This window comes from Hyalella azteca, unplaced genomic scaffold (assembly GCF_000764305.2).
Source record: "Hyalella azteca isolate HAZT.00-mixed unplaced genomic scaffold, Hazt_2.0.2 contig13134, whole genome shotgun sequence".
Classification (NCBI taxonomy): domain Eukaryota; kingdom Metazoa; phylum Arthropoda; class Malacostraca; order Amphipoda; family Hyalellidae; genus Hyalella; species Hyalella azteca.
This window is the reverse complement of record NW_025943067.1, coordinates 119,114-139,673: the sequence shown is the minus strand read 5'-3', so window position 1 is coordinate 139,673 and position 20,560 is coordinate 119,114. Positions and strand designations below refer to the sequence as shown.

Here is a 20,560-nt window from a genome sequence, read left to right as displayed (position 1 = left end):
CTCGGGAAAGTAATGCCTTTAAATTTTATCCTCGAAGATGGACTTTATATTACATTCATCTATTTTGTGTGTGAATAATGAAGTAATTTGCAACTGAAAAGTTCCACTGTTCTTTTTTGTGCACAACGAAACCACTTTGAAGTAAAAGGTGACCAGATATTACAAAAATATATGTTGCGACCTCATATTGGAAACGACCTCATATTGGACACATTCGAATTCGCGGTGAACATTTTTCGATTTGAAAAGCGGAAAGTTATCTACTTACTACCTTCTTATGTAATCTAAAGTAGCTCTAACATAAGACAAGTGATCGCGCATGCATGGGTTGCATAATACAGTGTATACATATCCTTGAAGCCGATCAATGCCCATGCCGAGAACAAGCTGCGTACTCCAAGACGGTAACTTGGCACCGCTCGTCTTTGCTTTGCTGGTCAGACAAGCAGTTTCTGTCATAAAAATCCTGCTTCCAAATACTGATTACTTCGATCTCTTACTGTCATTGCTTTCGATTTAAACCTACTTTTCGTATACATTTTTCCTAGCGTGACGTGTAGATTTTAATGCATTGTGTTTGTCCGTAGTTGCTTTAGATATCATTATTTTGCGTCTGTAAGGTTCAGTAGCTGAGCATGCTTATCCCATGGCCCATTCACAATTTTTCATATAAAATCCATTGTACTGATTATGGTTGCACTGGGGGTTATTATGAGTTTATATTAAGTTAACGGCAAACGATCAACATACATAATGTTGTCTAAGTATCGTCTACATATCTCATATTCAGGACGACTCGCACGAAATTGGTCCAGTCATTAATACGAGAAAGGGCAAATCCAATAAATGGATGCTAACACTCGTGTTTTCTTAGTACAAGGACTGATAATACTCATGTTGTCTCAAGACGTTGTTCTGTTGACTCTGGCTGGTAACGCCGCTCCTATTGCACAACTTTGCGACTTGGTCCATCACTGAGACGGATCGGTAAAGTCCTGCTACAGGACTTGATCCTGATGTGAAAGAGGCCCTGGAAGTCTGCTTTGTTCCACTGTTTTTTTGCTGCCTCCGCGGAAATATTATGTTTAAAACCCAATTTAAACTCACAAAAATGGGGATAATTTTTCAAGAGGGTGATAGAGTAAAAGAGTGAGTTCTGCGAGAAATTATGCTTACTTCGAGTTTTTAATTTGTTTTGAAAATAACTATCATACACGTACACGGGTTGATGACTTTTAATTAAATAAAATCTGTGTCATTAAAATTTTTCTATGCATTTATGTGTTGTATTTTGCGATCGATAAAAATTCGAAATGCCTGTTTTTATTTGGAGAGAAAATCAACGCGAAACTTTGCTAATCCAATCGGCCCCCCATAACTTATGGAGAGGATAGCAAATAGAGGTGCTTTTGTGATGCTCGAAGAAGAATTCTCCATGCGTTACTCTTGATTTTTAAATTATTCTGCGTCGGGTATTCCAGGACATTATAAACTTAAGAATAACTCAAAGTTCACTTGAATTACTCGTTTCAAAGTCGGGGAAACTAAAATAAGATCCCAACTCGCGTAAGTCTTCTGTTATATGCCAACATAATCAAGCCTACTCAGATTTTTATGAAGAACAATCAGCTTTCAAGAACAATGGTCTGTCCGCACAATTTGAATGGCCTCGGCTAATTGTTTGAACATCCGAAACGCACAATTGCGAGGATGACAGCGAATTTGACAGGAAAAAACTTTGACAGCGGATGACAGGAGAAAATTCAGCGAATCAAAGAGAAGATATGGAGTCTGCTTGGAGCTAAAGCTAATTAGTTGTTAAATAGTTTGTATATAAATAAAATACGAAGATGAATAATTATGCTTATCTACCACATTTAAACCTGTCATGTACCACCTTTAAATCATTATGTTACACGTTTAAATCATTTTAATGTTCAAGTTATGATTGAGTTTCTCGATACGGTACTCAATTGAGTACAATTCTTTTTGTTTATCAAATGAGGCTCAAGGAATCTATTATGTAAACATTGTTGTGCAAATTTACAGAGTAACGTAATTGAAAACAAACCTGCATAGCAACAATTTAGCCTGACAAAAATTGCTGAAAGCTAAGGAAGGATCATCTACATTAGATACACAAATTAAATTATCAAATTAAAAATTGAATGAAGACACAATTCACTTATACACCAGATATGGTAAGAGCACGTTTTCCATGTCCGCGCTCATCAGCAAAAAAAATTAGTTCTCGACTGATATTTATCCTTACCACTGTCTACACAGACAAAAATTAATAAAATTTTTACACTTAATTATTTTTAGTTAATATGCTTCCAAATAACTGAAGCGAATCTCCACTCACGTGCTACAAATGAATCAAGATTAAAATATGCACTCGTGAAATTAATTGGAAAATAGCAGCCAAATGGAAAAAAATTCAATTCAATGCCAAATGGAAAAATTTCAATATGAGAAGAAAATTCCTGTAAATATCCACTTGTTCCCAACTGCCTGAAAGCAAAGCCGTACAAACTGAGACCTCGCAAAAGAAGTCCCGGAGAGTCTCACAATAACATCGGTCAATTGCAGACATGGAGCACCGTGTTGGTTCAGAGCCAAGTGTCCTCTTGGTCCAATTGGTGTTTGTAAGTCACAGACCGAGATATGAAATTGACTCAAAGCCTGAGAGTCCTTCGTTAAACAAAATTAAATTGCCTCTTCGCAAATGTCAACAGTGATTTAATGATTTGCTTAGGAACTGCATAGAGATTTTAAATGCTGTTTGTAAAGAAAGTTTATGGGGTATATAATTAATGTTGCATAAGGCTTCATGTAAGTTTAATGTTTCCTGACATTTTTTTAAAATATTAGAATACAACAGAAAAAATTATATACAAAAAGAAAATTACCAAACAATTCTGATGAAAAATAATCTCAGTAACATCAACGAATGTAAATTAGATTAACAAAACGAAGGAAGCAAAAGAATTCTAATTAATACTCAATATATCACAAACAAAAAAAAAATAATAAGCTTCGATAAAAATCTTATCATAAATTAATCTAGATCCTCATAATAAATAAAGGTGGTAAATAAACAAGTAATTTGGTACTCACTGGTGACGGCACTCATAGGATTGAGCATCCCGAACATGGCGGCGGCTTCTAGTCTTTCTTCGTTCCGCTCAAAAAATATTCCTTCTTAAGCTGCGTTGGTTATTTGCGATTAGATTCAGAATCCAAATGAGGTAAATCGTTCTCGTTTTTCGAAGTAAATTCACATACAAGAACAGGAAACTTTTTTCAAAGACTAATTTGAATTTGAAGTAATTTATAGAAGTAAAATATCGAAATGTTTTCTATTTAATGGGTTCTTATTTTCACTTTAAATTGGCTTCCACGAATAATCTTATATCTTAAGTTATTTATAAGTGTGACTATATTACACTTTGTTCAAGAAAGTTCCAAGAAAATGCGAAGCAAAATTCTAGTCAAGAGTTAGAAAAAAGTTTCTAAAAGACAATAGCGGAAAAATAAATCTGAATTTTTATTCACTGCGAAGAAAAACATTTTGAAAAATGGTTATTCTGAACGAATATGAAAGTCTACCTTGCGTAACTTGGAAGCTGGAATATAAAAGTTTCCAAAGTTTCAAATGTTTTCCAGAACCTAGAGACTTTTTGGATTTTTCACAGAATATAAAATTGTTTGAACCATCAATGGGGAAAACATCACTCACAACTAACGTTGCGAAGTTTATCATTCCACATATAGATACGGTCAATTTGTTCAAAAAATATAACTCAGTACTCACTGCAGTGAGTGTCAGAGAGCGCATTTTCTCGTCGACGAAAACTTGAGGTCACGGACAGACGGACAGACGGACGGACAGACAGACGGACATGGCGAGCACAATAGTGCATTTTTTCCATAAATGAGGAAATGCCCTAAAAATGGCACACTTTCTTCAAGTAGCACTAATTATGCGCCCCAGCCATGCCAAATAGGCCAGGATGAATCACACATGGACATTTAAACGCATTCATTTTAGGAGAAAGTCTTACTTATTTATTCGACTGCAAAACGGGAGTATTTACTTAAATTATGAGAATATATCGATCATAGTTACCGTCTAGTTTTTAGCGCATTTTCTCATTTATGGAAAAAATACACTATTGTGGTCGTCATGTCCGTCTGTCTGTCCGCCCGTCTGTCCGTCCGTCCGTGACCTCAAGTTTTCGTCGACGAGAAAATGCGCTCTCTGTCACTCCCTGCAGTGAGTACTGAGTTATATTTTTTCTCTATCCAACCACAATTGAATTTATATATTTCTTCATTGCTAGACACACCCTATACACTACTCTATTGAATCGAAAGAAAGTTACACTACTCTCTCCACACACTGCTCTCTTTTGATTATTAATATGAAAGTGACATAAAAAGAAATAGTCATGGATTCGGGTACAAACTGATGAGTTTTTTATTGAAGATATGGAGTGAGGTCAAATGGTCTGCTGACACTAAATGAATGACCATAAGCTATTCGTTTATGAACTGCCGATGCTAGACGAGTCCCGCATCTACAGAGTCTAATTTTTACCAATAAAGACAGAGAAAATTAAGCTAGAGTGAAGATCTATTGAGAGAATAAAGGATGATACTCTGCTAGCTTATTAGGGTGATGTAAACTACCTTTAGATTGATAAAGTAAATAGGAAGGTTATTCTTCAAATATTTGTTTTAATGTTTCTTCCTAAAATGAATTGGTTCCTATGTAAACAGCGAGTATTCTCGTTATTTAATTTACTATTAAAGGCAGATTCTCATTCATAGCAATATAAAAATATAGTTGCGATATCTTTTAACTTAAATTTCAATAGTTGTTTAAATTGATTCAACGTAGAAGAGCCCTGTTAACAATTCATTAGCTTCTCAGCATCGCAGCAGCACACATGTTCAACTTGCACGAGTTCAAAGCATGTTAAATCAATCCATATAATTCCTGAACTAAATCATAACAACATCTCTGACAAGTGTTCTTGTATTTGAGTTCCTATATGTACACGTTAGAGCGTCGGAGCTTAGTTATCAAAGGTTACAAGCTCTTCTCCAATTAGTCAGTATTTGAGGACCTCCCAACTTCTGGCTTCCCTCTGGACAAAGTTTACCCTTGACGTCCCGTGTTATGCATCTTCTCACAGGCTCTATTGAGTCAACATCTATGAAAATCTTCGCTAGATCATGAACGGCCGCCAACTTAAAACTTTGGAAAGGTCACTGAATCTCTCAAGTTTATTTTTGTCGATGAAGAATATTCCTCGNCTAGAGTAATCAAGTGATAATATCTTCCGCCTAATATATTTCAGTGCGGACCACGAATCGCCCAGATCGGAATTAACAAGCCTGTTATTCTGGCATTGCCAGGACGGAGTCGCCGTTTAATTACTTCTGCTCATGTTAATTAAACTGACGTAGACAGGGAAACGGTGAAGTTAACGCGTGTTCTTTGCCCTAATCTGACCGAGCACCAGGTTCTTGTATCTATGATTTGAGAGATTTAATCGGGAAAACAAATTTATTGAAACATTAATTGAAAAGCGCAATTAAGCCAGGAAGTTTGCCTAAAATTAGTATTGAATTTAATAAAAAATTGAAACATTGCTTTTTGGCTTTGAACTTTGTCGAGTGATTTTTATAACTATATCTTATGCCAAATTTAATCACATGTTGAGAGGCACACATGTTGCTTCTAACCGGAATTCTAAATCATTCCGACATTAAAGATATACGCAGATATCAATTGATTGAACAGAACAGCTTAGAACCATTACCTGCGCTATTTGATTAAAAAAGATCAATGAAGATTCAACTGATTAATTTTCAAAATTTGATTCCGCACAGCAGTATTCAACCATGAAGTATTCTGAAGCTATTGTTTCGATGTACAGACAAGTATTATGCACTCGTATCATTATTAATACGAGTAACATAATATAATAATATTGTAATAATATATTATAACAATGAGGTATCAGATATATCAGTCAATTGTTAAAGGTATCTTTTTTACGCAGACGCTCTCCGTAAGTTGGTTGGCTGAAACTGCGTAGATTTCTGTACAATTATAATTTAGTTCGGTGAATTTTTTTATCATATTTAAGGATAACCTATTTTCCTCATTTCGAGGAAGAACGCGGAAGATGAGTTTGTACCAAAACCACGTGGAAGATAATCAGTTCATAATCAATTAATTGAACAGCCAATAGTTGTGTTGCTATAGTGACCATAATGAATGTTAATTAGATGATTCATGGGAGAATATTATCTAANTACTCACTGCAGTGAGTGTCAGAGAGCGCATTTTCTCGTCGACGAAAACTTGAGGTCACGGACAGACGGACAGACGGACGGACAGACAGACGGACATGGCGAGCACAATAGTGCATTTTTTCCATAAATGAGGAAATGCCCTAAAAATGGCACACTTTCTTCAAGTAGCACTAATTATGCGCCCCAGCCATGCCAAATAGGCCAGGATGAATCACACATGGACATTTAAACGCATTCATTTTAGGAGAAAGTCTTACTTATTTATTCGACTGCAAAACGGGAGTATTTACTTAAATTATGAGAATATATCGATCATAGTTACCGTCTAGTTTTTAGCGCATTTTCTCATTTATGGAAAAAATACACTATTGTGGTCGTCATGTCCGTCTGTCTGTCCGCCCGTCTGTCCGTCCGTCCGTGACCTCAAGTTTTCGTCGACGAGAAAATGCGCTCTCTGTCACTCCCTGCAGTGAGTACTGAGTTATATTTTTTCTCTATCCAACCACAATTGAATTTATATATTTCTTCATTGCTAGACACACCCTATACACTACTCTATTGAATTGAAAGAAAGTGACACTACTCTCTCCGCACACTACTCTCTTTTGATTAATTATATGAAAGTGACATAAAAAGAAATAGTCATGGATACGGGTACAAACTGATGAGTTTTTTATTTAAGATATGGAGTGGGGTCAAATGATCTGCTGACACTAAATGAATGACCATAAGCTATTCGTTTATGAACTGCCGATGCTAGACGAGTCCCGCATCTACAGAGTCTAATTTTTACCAATAAAGACAGAGAAAATTAAGCTAGAGTGAAGATCTATTGAGAGAATAAAGGATGATACTCTGCTAGCTTATTAGGGTGATGTAAACTACCTTTAGATTGATAAAGTAAATAGGAAGGTTATTCTTCAAATATTTGTTTTAATGTTTCTTCCTAAAATGAATTGGTTCCTATGTAAACAGCGAGTATTCTCGTTATTTAATTTACTATTAAAGGCAGATTCTCATTCATAGCAATATAAAAATATAGTTGCGATATCTTTTAACTTAAATTTCAATAGTTGTTTCAATTGATTCAGCGTAGAAGAGCCCTGTTAACAATTCATTAGCTTCTCAGCATCGCAGCAGCACACATGTTCAACTTGCACGAGTTCAAAGCATGTTAAATCAATCCATATAATTCCTGAACTAAATCATAACAACATCTCTGACAAGTGTTCTTGTATTTGAGTTCCTATATGTACACGTTAGAGCGTCGGAGCTTAGTTATCAAAGGTTACAAGCTCTTCTCCAATTAGTCAGTATTTGAGGACCTCCCAACTTCTGGCTTCCCTCTGGACAAAGTTTACCCTTGACGTCCCGTGTTATGCATCTTCTCACAGGCTCTATTGAGTCAACATCTATGAAAATCTTCGCTAGGTCATGAACGGAACGCCAACTTGAAACTTTGGAAAGGTCACTGAATCTCTCAAGTTTATTTTTGTCGATGAAGAATATTCCTCGCTAATAGGTTGTTGGTATTTGAAGTTCCCATTAAAATTAATTTTTCATTATTTTGATGAATGGAATGATGGAACGTGAAAATGTCTCGATGGAACGTGAAAAGTCAAACAGTTGTCTCGAAACCATCGCCCAATTTTTCCGTAACAATTCAGGTTTTGATGATTGCGTTACGGTTCTATCGTTTACCAATGTCTTTTACTTATTCTCCTAATTAAGCTGTCTTATTCTCACCCCAATTATCTAATGCATGGGCTCACATGTTAGTATGCGAGGACTGTTCGTTCAACAAAATGGCGTCGATGCAGCGGCTGCAGTATTGACTTTATCCAGGGGGGCTCCGCGCCAAGGCTGGACTTTTGGAAGGTAGCCAAGACCGTGGCACGGAACGACTCGGTCATACCCTCGCCTTCTTCTTCGCCCGTGGCCTTCCCCTCCTCGTATTCCCTCATTATATCACGAAGGGAAATAAAAAATTTCATGCCCACCAAGCATCTGACGTTGATATAACGTTGATTAAACGTCGTTTCAACAATATCAACTTTTATTCAACCTTGTTTTCAACTTGATTTATATGTAGAAATATTCAATTCTAAAGGCATGGCCAACGGTTTCTGGTTTCGAAGATGCAGTAACATCGAACAATTAAATTGCTTTTTGATGTTTACCTAAGGATGCAATCCTGTCAGAAATGTCACGAGCAATGCGTGAGTGACAAAAAATGTCATTGTAAACACATGAATAATTAACATAGCTTTTGAGGTGAACGTTCAAGGCACAAATTGTCCCGCTTCGCAACGATACAATTATTTTAGTTGTCGCCGAGAGCCTTCAAACGATGATCCTTAATACAATGCAAGTGAAGTATTTTTTTTATTGTAATCGTCTAGACTCGTGGTGTGCGAATCATAATACAAGATTCAACTTTCAATCAGATGATCCGATTCTCATCACCATGTATTGAATATATATCAACTTTAAATGAAAAGAACATTCTGTCGATGCTTCTTCTCATGGAATTAATATACTGTAACTGGTAAGAAATATTTTTCCTTATACTCGTAGTATATCTGCAGAGTTTTCAAACATATACAGAATATTGTCCGAGAGCGTTAAAGTTTAAATTGGAAACACCGGACGAATACCAATGAAGAACTCTTGCTAACAATTCTTGTCGGTTTACCTGTACGAATTAATAAACTAGTGAAGCATTTCTAAAGTACAGCACTATGAACGTTGAAAGCTCATTATACTTTTTGCAGTTTTATTTAATCATCATTCGAGAGATAAAATATAAAAGCAAAGACGTTCAATTTAGGGTATTGCTCGGCACAATGAAACGCGCTCCTGCTAAGCAAGTTTCCTCGACCTCGCTCAAACTTCGGTCATTGGACACAGACAAATGACTCGAGCTGAGACAGGGCCCCGCACAAGGGTATTGTTGAGACGCGCTATTCTTTGCACTTAAGGACATATAAGATGTCGACTGGACGCTTCACAGAGCGGCTCATAAGTTGTGAGTGGCAATGATTCTCGTTCGCAAGTGTGAAGCATTGACTGACCAATTATGATTTCGAATTTTCAATAAAGAATTTTGGGTATCGAAAGAGACAGTACAGCCAATTCGCTGCAAAGTACGAGTGATTTCAAGAACAATCAATCCATTGATATGTTATTTAATTATTCATAAACGTATTGCAAACGAAAATTTTGTATTTCGATGCAGATTATTTCATGCAGAGAATAAATAGACAACAAATTAATTTAACGTTAAATGTTAAATTACAAGTTCTTGCTTGTCTCAGGACTCTCGCCGCAATTCCATGGAAGAATCTGATCGAAAATTAAATCAGCATCCGTCTGCTTGAACCTTAACGCTCATATTGAAGTGATTTCAGTTTCCGATATTAGATGCGCATTCCTCGAGGCTGCTATTCCAGTCAACGCTAATGATAACGTCAGTCAAGATGTTCAGCTTTACTTCAGAAGGAAGTCGCTGCTCATTTTTGACTTCTATGTTCCAAATGAAGAAAGTTGCATAATTAACTTGTGTTTACAACGAACCAATATAGAGCAAATTAAAACCAACGTAAAGGCTAATGATCACATTACTTAATGGAAGTTGAAACATGGTTATGAAATACAAATTCATTCATACACACCCGACAAGTTAGAACTCCAGAAAAAGCAAAAGATGAAATTTTACAAATTTTATACATTCTGCACGTAGCACTGAAACGCCTATTTGCCGGTCCAAATAGGGTAAGAATGACCCAGACAGAGGCATCGGTATTCGGACAAAATCTCATTCATTCTTCTCAATAAGATTGTATGTTGCCAGAGAATTTCAATTCCGCATTGAAACTGCTCGAAAATTTTGAGAAATTATTTTACTTCATAAATTGCTGAAAATTTGCTCAAAAGCTGCGGTAAATAAAGCGGTTTTGGTAGCTTTCTCCAAGACGCTGTTCGGTATTTTTAGACCCACTTCATTTTCGCCCCGGCAACGGCGAAGAAACAAAGCGTCTGTTTTCAAGACTCCAGCGAATTTGGGGCGTTGCGCGGGACGATCTAGCGAACCTTTAAGTGCATCGTAAAGTGAAATTGCGAGAGGCTTCCCCAGACCAGCGCTCATCGAAAAATGCCCACACAACAAAATACGATGGCGGTGCTGGCTCACGTTCATGTTTGATATGTCGGTATTTGAAATATGTTACTGAGACCAGGGGAAGTTGGAAAGCGAAAATTGAGTAGTCGTTCAAACATTGTTAATTGTGATACGAAAGTTAGCAGGAATATTTACGACTTTAAATTGAATTACTTGGCTAGCTCGTTCGAAATATAAAAAAATTTGAATGATGTATGATTAACAATTTTGTGTTTATGTTAATATCTTCGAATCTTTAAAAGGGTTAGTGTAAAATTCACGTTTTTTTATATTCACTCGCCGGTATTTATATCTGTTGTATGAAAAAATTCATGCGTCGCAGATTCTCTGCCTCCACTGTCATGTGGCACCTTATTCAAATAAAATTAAATCAATCATACACTATGTCATACATTGTTAGTATGTGGTTGTTTCTTTGCATTAAATTCATTATTACAACACTTCTCTTTAACTTCACATCTTGCTTGTTTGTTTAAAAATTCTGTCTGCTACATCTTAGTATAAACATCTACATCTACACATCTTATAATCGATATTTAACACACTTCTACCACTCCAATCAATCTGAAATTTTGCACGCTTGTGTAAAGTTGGAGACAATGACTGAATGAAATGACAAAATAAATAATTTTAAAGATAAAAAATGTTGTTTTTTCAATATTGAAAAAATAATTTTGTCAGCTACAAATCTTATAACTGAAATTTGACAAACTTTTACCTGTCCAATTGATCTGAAATTTTGCACACTTGTGTGAAGTCTGAGGCAATGCATGAATCAATTGACGAAATAAATAGCACTATTTCCTTTTGGATATTCTCAGGCTCAAAAACTACTGAATTTTACGGCGTCAGATTATTTAAAAATATTGTTAATCAAATATGGACTCGCAGCATAGATTGATTGGCAGGGGCAAAGCACTAAAATCAGGGCAAGGCACTAAAATCATATCCTTGCTATAACTGAGAAGACATAAAGTTTATTCGCCTTATAAACCTGGCTATAAAAGCCTTGTTGAATTATCCAGCAGCTATCATCGAAAAACTCTGGCTTGGATTGACGGCTCGAATACCGGAACAATCTTGTGACGCTTTCCTATAAGACAGAGAGATATTGCATACTCTTCAGATAATTTAATCGAGTTTTCGTATTAGTCATAAACCTTAAATTTTTATGTGCAGTGTCTTACATTTTTGAGTGTTAATTTAACTTCGCCCTGCCAATGAAAATTCCATCCTATTTCAGTCGCGATACAATGATATAAAACAACTTATGTTCGAATTTAACAAGTTGTCAGGACACTTGGAAATTATTTAAAAACTTTCACCGAAGTTCTAAATATTTATAGTTGCGATATCCACGCCGGAATATTAAGACTGTCATTAACTTTCTTTACAGAGTCGTTCATGCACTGACTTCATTATGTTAATTGAAAAAAAAGAAATAATTGTAACCCTAAATTAGGTGATTAATGATGCTCGGTGTGTCAAGGCTTGCATCGTTCATGATGACCAGAAAAATACAACAAAATTCATATATGTCATGCAGCATAATCGAGGGCGGCATAGATATTTGACTAAGTTTCGACGTTTAAATTGGCATTTAAAATAATTATTTAGTATCTTAAAGATGTTTGAAATTCCGCATTTTTTAGACGGCAAGCCAAAGTCGATAAAACGATGTTATACTGCAGAGCGTAAATTTAAGGCAACGCAGAACTCGAAAATCTGTCGTCAGTTTGATATTCTTGGATGGTTATATTTTTTCTTTTAAATTCACCTTTGATCCGTTATCGGATATTTTAATGGCGAAAAATATCCCCGTAAACATGCTCGAGTGATTCAAATTTGTGGATGATTTGCCGTTTTTATTTTCCCGCACTTGTATCCTTTCCCCCATTTTTTCCCGATAGTGCAAAGGCTTCCACTTTCTTGGGGAGTTATTTTCAAAAGAAAAGTTTGCTGAGCTTAATTTCCGGCTGAGCCGCAGCCGAGTCCAGAAAGAACGAACACGTCTTGCGTAAATATGATACGCACCCCAGGGGCGCAACTGCAATTTGTGGAGGCGAGCGGAACGTCAAACGCGAAAGAATGTTTCGAAGGTCCACAATTGTGACAAAACACCACTTAATAACAGGACGCAATGTTTGGGAAACAAAAAATGACCGATGGTTTAAATGCATCACTGCTTGTATATGGAAGAATTAAACAATCGACATATGACTATATTTTCCATTTNTCACGCTTTTGACTTGAATTTCGCTTATACAAATTTACTTTCACAAATATGCATTTAATTTCGCTTATACAAATTTACTTTCACAAATATGCATTTAATTTCACGAATACAAATTTAATTTCACAAATATGCATTAAAATTTCACGAATGCGAATGTAATTTCACAAATACGAATTTGATTTAACTTATAAGAATTTAATTTAATTGCTACGAATTTAATTTCGCGAATACAAATTTAATTTAACTAATACGAATTTAATTTCACGCTGGAAAACTGGAGAGCTGGAGATTTTCTACTCATACCCAGGTTCCGAGAAACCCTAGAGTAATCAAATGATAATATCTTCCGCCTAATATATTTCAATGCGGACCACGAATCGCCCAGGTCGGAATTAACAAGCCTGTTATTCTGGCATTGCCACGACGGAGTCGCCGTTTAATTACTTCTGCTCATGTTAATTAAACTGACGAAGACAAGGAAACAGTGAAGTTGACGCGTGTTTTTTGCCCTAATCTGACCAAGCACCAGGTTCCTGTGGCTATGATTTGAGAGATTTAATCGAGAAAACAAATTTATTGAAATATTAATTGACGAGCGCGATAAACCAGGAAGTTCGCTTAAAATTATTCTCGAGTGTAATGAAAAAATTGAAACATTGCTTTTTTTTGCCTAGAACTTTCTCAATTGATTGTCTTACTAGGTCTTTTGATAAAGTGAGTGAAAAATTATGAAGATTTTGTAGCCAACAAATTTAATCACATGTTGAAAGGCGCACATATGTTGTTTCTAACCGCGGAGTTCTAAAGCATTTCGACATTAAATATATATAGAGCTATCAACTGATTAAATAGAATAGCTTTGCACAAATACTTGCGCTACTTTGTTAAAAAATGAAGATTCAGTCGATTAATTATCAAAATATTATGCAGTTCTTGGGCAAAAATATACAATAATAATATACAAATATAATAATATTTGTAATAATAAACATAATAATAATTATTATATAATATAATAATAATGATAGTAATATTATTATTATTATTATTAATATAAAAAAGTAATAGTAATGCATTTAATTCAATACATCACGACGAATTTTAACTGTATAACTATGTAAGCTTAAAACGTTGTAAAAGCCCTTATTATTAACGTTTCCTTTTCCTATCCACTTCTTTTGTACTTTAATAAAATTTAACGACCAAAATGAACTTGTTTTCTATGTGTGTATAAGGTTAAAAAATATTAGTTCATTTATAAACTTACATTTTTTACGCAGACGCTACCAGTAATTTGGTTGGCTGATACTGCGTAGATTTCTGTACAATTATAATTTAGTTCGGTGAATTTTTTTATCATATTTAAGGATAACCTATTTTCCTCATTTCGAGGAAGAACGCGGAAGATGAGTTTGTACCAAAACCACGTGGAAGATAATCAGTTCATAATCAATTAATTGAACAGCCAATAGTTGTGTTGCTATAGTGACCATAATGAATGTTAATTAGATGATTCATGGGAGAATATTATCTAAAAACTAGTAAAGGCTCAATAGCAACTGCAGTAACTGGATGAATACAATCGCACAACAATTTATTTTTAACGAAAATTTATTCCCCTGGAAAACTCTTGCGTTATGTAGCTTCAACGGGGAACTATTTTTCAATAAACAATAAAACAGCGAAGACTCCTAACATAGTAAACCACAAATCATAACTTTTAAAAACAAAATAGAAAACCAACTCTAGCAGAACACGGTGCAAATCCATCACCCGGAAGATTCCGATTATTTTTGCCGGAAAGGAGAGAGGGCGTTTCTTAATAAAAATTCCATCGGGTAGGAAAAGGTCGGTCGTATTTTAGCGCGGGTGTTTGCCGAGTGCGGTCACGTAGAGGCACGAGGCGGCTATTGGGTAGAACGGAGGTCATGCTAATTCTTGGTCGTACTTTGAACCGCGGCTGGAAAAATTATTTTCGGGTAGTGCAATCAGCGCTATATCTTTGACTGATATACATATATTGAAATAGCTTAATATTTTTGTATGCGATGAAAATATAAATAATTGAAAGGAAATTGCTAGATACTCTTTTAACTTGTCATTCATTGCATGTTGCCATGACACCTGAAAAAAAATTGTGACAAGTTGTCTTGCATGCGAAACCAGTTACTTTGAAGCTTTATAAATTTATTTAAGATTCGTACCGCTCTGACAATAACTTTCGACCACTGATTCCTGGAAGCAATTCATATCTTTTGCATGTGCCCTCTAAAAATTCACAGAATTGATAATTTCAACTTTAGTGGAAAACCAACTGTAGTCCTTTTAGGACTTCATGAGGTCATAACTGAAGTAAGTAAAAATTATTTCAACTCAATAACGTTGACAAAAGTGCAGCCGCAACGACACTAAAACTTAATGAAAGCACAATGTTATGTTCACAAGGTTAAGACTGCTTACAACCGTAAAAATGCAAATAAAAAACAAGCAAGTGTGGAATATAACGCAGTAACGGCATTCTAGACGACCGAGCAAGTCGTAATGTTAATGTTAAGCGGGAGACTCAAATAAATTCAGCAGCAGCTCTGGCATGTGTGCACTGAGCCTTTTTAATAAGCCATGGATCAATTCATAATTAGGATGAATGCGTGTTTCAGAATTCATACTATTCTCTACTTGAGGACGACAAATGGCTTTTCACAATTTAATTCCATTCTGGGTCCACTTTTGGTCAGTAAAATTAGCAATAACGTCATTCACACAACTTCAGTACAACCCATGAACAACAACTCGTGTAACAACGCTGCGTGTGCCTTAGTTTCAAACACCCGTCATTCGAAGTCATTCTTCACTGAAGTAGATATTTAGAAATGTGACGGCCCAAAATCTCAAAAGGACCTTCATTTTTTGGCATCAACACATTAGAGCCGAAATATGGGAAACTCAGGTTTGATGCAAAAATATTCTTCTGGTAATTGCGCTTGACCATATTTGGTCGTGAACCGAATTACTTCAACATTTTAGGGTGTCTTTCTGACATTTTTAACCTTAGAAAAAGTACAATACAACTGAAATAAACTAAGAAGACAAGTTGTCAACATTCCTTGATCAAAAGACCTTACGTGCAGTTGATTCACTGGAAAAAGAATATGTTTTGACCAGCAGCTATTTTTTTGGTTTAGATCGACCACCGGAGCCGCTGCCTGCAAGGCATGGCAAGATGCCGCAGCGTCATCATGAGATGAAATGCAATTTGTTACAGGATGAGGCACTACGGAAATAACTTTCTTCCGAGTTGACGTCGTCTATGGACCTGTACGAGCCCAGCTCCGGAATATTCAAGGGAAAATATCCCGTTTTACCGTGAATGAAATTTATAAAAATTGCATAGAAGAAACTCCATTATCTCTCAACTGTTTTTAAAAATGGCATCTTCGACAGGGGCGAAACGAGCCTGAAGTAATTGAATCTACTCATAACACAGAGAAAAATCTCATATTAAAAAGTCTTAGGAACATGTAGTCACATCTTAATTAACTAGAAAAATTGTATAGTTTTTTGAAGGAATTCTAAGTTCATTCAGTGTCACGGAATATTTCGAAAATGTCCAAAAACATGAACAAAATGGCAGAGTAAATCGCCAAGCGACGGTGATGCATCGTAATAGATGTCATTCGTGGTAAGATGGCACCTTAAAAATATGATAACGTCTGAAAAGTTTTCATTAAACGAAAATATATGCCTCATATTGCTGCTCGGTGTCTAAGATTTCGGAAGCCAGACTGGGAAGCAGGTGCCATAAATACAAGTCTGGGATGAATGATGCCTCTATGCGTGCGCATATTAGAGGTCATTAAAGGCGGCTTGAAGCAGCTCTAGAAGGTGGGATTACGACCGTCATTCACTATAGAAGCGTTGAATTGGATCCTCTCTGGAGATGCACCAGGCATTGGGACTCTAATGGTGCATTCAGCCTGCCCAACGTGTTGGTTTACAATCCCTTAGCAGAGTATAGGCTCGTTCGAAAAGAAATGGAAATTTCTTTCAGAAGGAACATTAAAATTGTGCGCGTGACAATGAAAAGTTTACTTTTTTATTCTTTTTTCAAAAATTTCTTAGAATGAATTCATTATATTCTATGAAGTAATCCGTCTGTAATTTGTGAACAAAAATTTTAGGTCTGAATCTTAATCGTAAAGTGTTTCCACACTCCAGTACTCATAACTTTATAAATCTCAAATGTGTTCCAAGCATCTCACGTGCTAGCAATATTTTATTTCAAAATAAAAAGAAAACTTGTTTCAAGATTTATAATGCAACCGTACCTGTCTTCAACACCGCATTGCTGTGCCGGCCCCATGTTTTATCTAATCGCTCCTAAAAATTCTGTCCCAGTTTTCGCCAGTAATTCAGCAGAAATAGTTCCTTGAAAAGGCAGTCACTTCTCGACAGCGTCGTAAAAGTAAATTATAGTCATGCAGAAGAGCCAGTCTTGCCTGTGTTTATAAGAACAACTTGGTCGAGTCAAACTGCAGTAGTTTAAATAATCTAGCATATTAGGTTTCTGAGACCTGACTGCTCCTTAACAACTTCAAGATGCCCTTATTTGAGTGTAGTGTCTGCCTAAATACATACTTGACAAGGAGATTGCATTATACATTACACACCTTGAAGACTATGAAAAATTAGAAAATCTTCTCTTCCTGGAAATTTTTTTTTTCATTGTAAAAACGCTGACTAGCGTTTTTCATTCACGGTTTTACAAACACGCTCCATTTAACTACTGTAGAGCAGCACGGCTTTCAAACGACAACTACGGTATCTACAGTCTCAGTTAAATCACCTAAAATCTGTAGTTCATATAAACAATTTTTTTCTGGTTTTAATAATAACTAAGTCTAGTGACTCTGTATTCTTTTCATCTAACTGATAAGTAACATTTTTACAGAAAAGCACATGAAGGCTCTTTTTCTCTCTATTTTATTTGGGTTTAAGAACCGGATTACCATTTTCCCATTGACCTTAACGGGGCGAAATGGGGCACAAGACCCCGGGTTTTAGTGGTCGTATAGGAGTTTCATGTTGCGTGTAGCTCCAGCCTGGGAGGCTATGAGGTCGATAACGTCACCGTCCGTCTATGGAAACAAAGCAACTTTTTCTAAGCCCCCCTTCCTAATTGCGGATAATGGAGCTGTGATGGACGTATGGCATAAAAAAAGAGGCAAATGGCACTGAATATTGAGAATAATGATGGCAGCGCATGATACGGGTGGATGATACATGTCTGAATGAATAATTTGTCCTCGGCCCCAATGACAATGAACTTTTTTCAACTTTAAATTTCCGCGTGTATATATGATGATTTCTATCCATATGGCTCCATTATACATAGTTAAATGTAAATTAAAGAAAATTATAAATGCTATTTATTAATTGCCCTCAGCACTTCATATTTCCACTGGGAATCTCAAAATACCATTCAAGAATCCACCAAAATATTATTCAAGCAAATATACTGTACGCACGCTAATAAGCTAGATATTCACTGTAAACTTCAATACTGATCAAGATGGTGAATAATTATTAATGCCATGTAATCCCGGGCGAAAGCAACTGGCAAAATACAGTTGTTTTCACACGCATACTAATTTAATTTTCAATCCCCTCACTAACATGCTTCCTTCATCAACAGACGCAACCTCGCGTTGCATCCGACGTCCCCCAACATGCTGTACATTTTTAAAAAGGTGTCCCCTAAAAAAAGTGCAAATTCCTGGAGGGGATCGGTGGCAAAAATATAATGTAACGGACGCTGCAGGCGAACCCCATCACGCGGCTCGTTACGAGAATTACGGGACCCTGATTGCCCAATCACACCACCATTTTGCGACGACCGTCTCTCAACTCTTGATAACATTTTACTTCAGAATTACAGAGCACTATGAAATTTTAGGTGGAATATGTGCGGCCTACCGTCGAATTTATAGTGGCCTTCGAAAACCAAACCATGATGGGTAACAGTGTTTAGTTTGCTCATGTGATAGAGCCACTGGGCAGATCAACGTGGTTCAAACAGCGTCTTGTGTTGGATGCCGCGGGTGCGAAACGCCGTTTAGTCTGTCGTATATATACATACATATACTGTATGTATCTATGCGATCTCAAATCGTCCGTGGCGTGGTCCACTTCCTTTGAGCTTCTGCAGTAGTCGAATGCATGTTATTCATTTTATATAGTACCGAAAATGTATTTAATTTACATTTCATTGAACAGCAATCATGACATTTATTTCAACAGTAGCTTTCGCTGATCACTAGCCGCTCTGAACTCTCCAACCATACTATTTTTTAAATTGGTTTTCCACCGACTTAGTTTCATCATATTTTCTGTTGAAATCGTTACCCGAATAAACGAAATAATATATAGATTTTCCAAAGACTAAAAAAGTTATTAGAATAATAAAAATTATTTGCCTTCCCAGCAATGAAAGATCTACTTAAGTGTGGAGTTGTCTGGTCGGTAGACAGGATGTTGACCCCTAGTGGGCACTTTTCTACGACTTCTAAAATCAATATGGCGGGGAGCATAGAATATCTCTTGAATCTTTTGCCTCCATGCATTCAGAGCTCGCTTTCCATGCCGCATTATTCTCAAAATTCAATTAAATATATTCATACAAGACAATATTTGTTAATTTATTTTAATTTTTCCAAGTCAATTATATAACATTTATGAATTGTCTCCAACAACGTCTATCTAACTGAACGACATCTCGGCGTGTAGGGCATACCGAATGAGAAGAAAAATACACTCGTCGATAAAAAGCAAAATTTGCTCGTTTACACATCAGTTCTTCTGACAATCTCAGGTCCTCATTACAGTTGAGAGCAAACAAATATGTTGTCATTTTCGCCGGCGGCGACTTATCAACTCCAGGGAACGACGAGCATATTTACTGGAGTCACGGGCACGATAAACTACAACACATCTTGGCTGCTCGCAGGTTTCTTGAACCATACAATTTGTGTTTAATAAGAACAGGATTAAAGTCTAGCAGAATATCTAAATTGAGTTGACCTATTAAATATAGTTGTGTTGACATTATGAAAATAGAAATTATGAAAAAAAAAACAAATAAAAACATTTAAATGAAAAGAAATACTGTAAATGAAAGTAATTCTGTAAATATTATGAAAAGCATTCTTCGATTAAATCTTCCGTACTAATTTGTATTTACCGAATATTATAAACCGCGAGAATAATACAGTGTTTAGTAAAATACTCATCATAATCCAAATAATCCGCAAATAATGATAAAGAATATCCCTTCCTAATTTCAATCGAGGCGGAAATCAAAAGCTCATCCGCAACTGCGAGGATGAGATTGCCGTGGCAATACAGCAACATAGCATCACAAACAACACAGAACAATCGAAACATTCTTGGAATTGGTCTTGCAGCAAGAGCTACCGCGGAGCTTACAAATGCTTCCTTCGGGAGCGCTATATTTCCCCGACGAAGAATTCCTGCGATCCTTTTTGTGTTGCAATTTTTAGATCTCGAAATTTTCACATGAATGTTTTTCTTAGGAGTTTTCTCTACAGTTTTCTTTAAGCATAGTCTTATTGAATTTTGGTAAGGGTTTTTAAAAAAATCTAGCGGACAACTCTAGTTTCGGTTTAAAGGGCAATATTGTATGGTACATTAATAATTATCGATTCATATTCATTTTACGAAGACTCAGTGCGAATTATTATCGTCGATAAAATTAACCCAACACAATATACCAACTTACAATGATGATGCAATAT

General features: G+C 36.0%; 1 protein-coding gene across 4 annotated transcripts in view; it reads right to left on the bottom strand.

Moving 5' to 3' along the window:
• LOC108677480 (complexin) overlaps positions 1–20,560 on the bottom strand; it is a 135,991-nt gene that overhangs the window by 15,883 nt on the left and 99,548 nt on the right. The window contains exon 1 of one of the 4 annotated variants that reach the window (XM_018165699.2): positions 3,121–3,552. The exons of the other annotated variants lie outside the window; for them this stretch is intronic. Coding sequence (XP_018021188.1) covers positions 3,121–3,157 — 37 coding nt within the window. The 5' untranslated portion in view covers positions 3,158–3,552. Of the gene's footprint in view, positions 1–3,120; positions 3,553–20,560 lie in introns of those variants that run through there. 4 annotated transcript variants of the gene reach the window in all.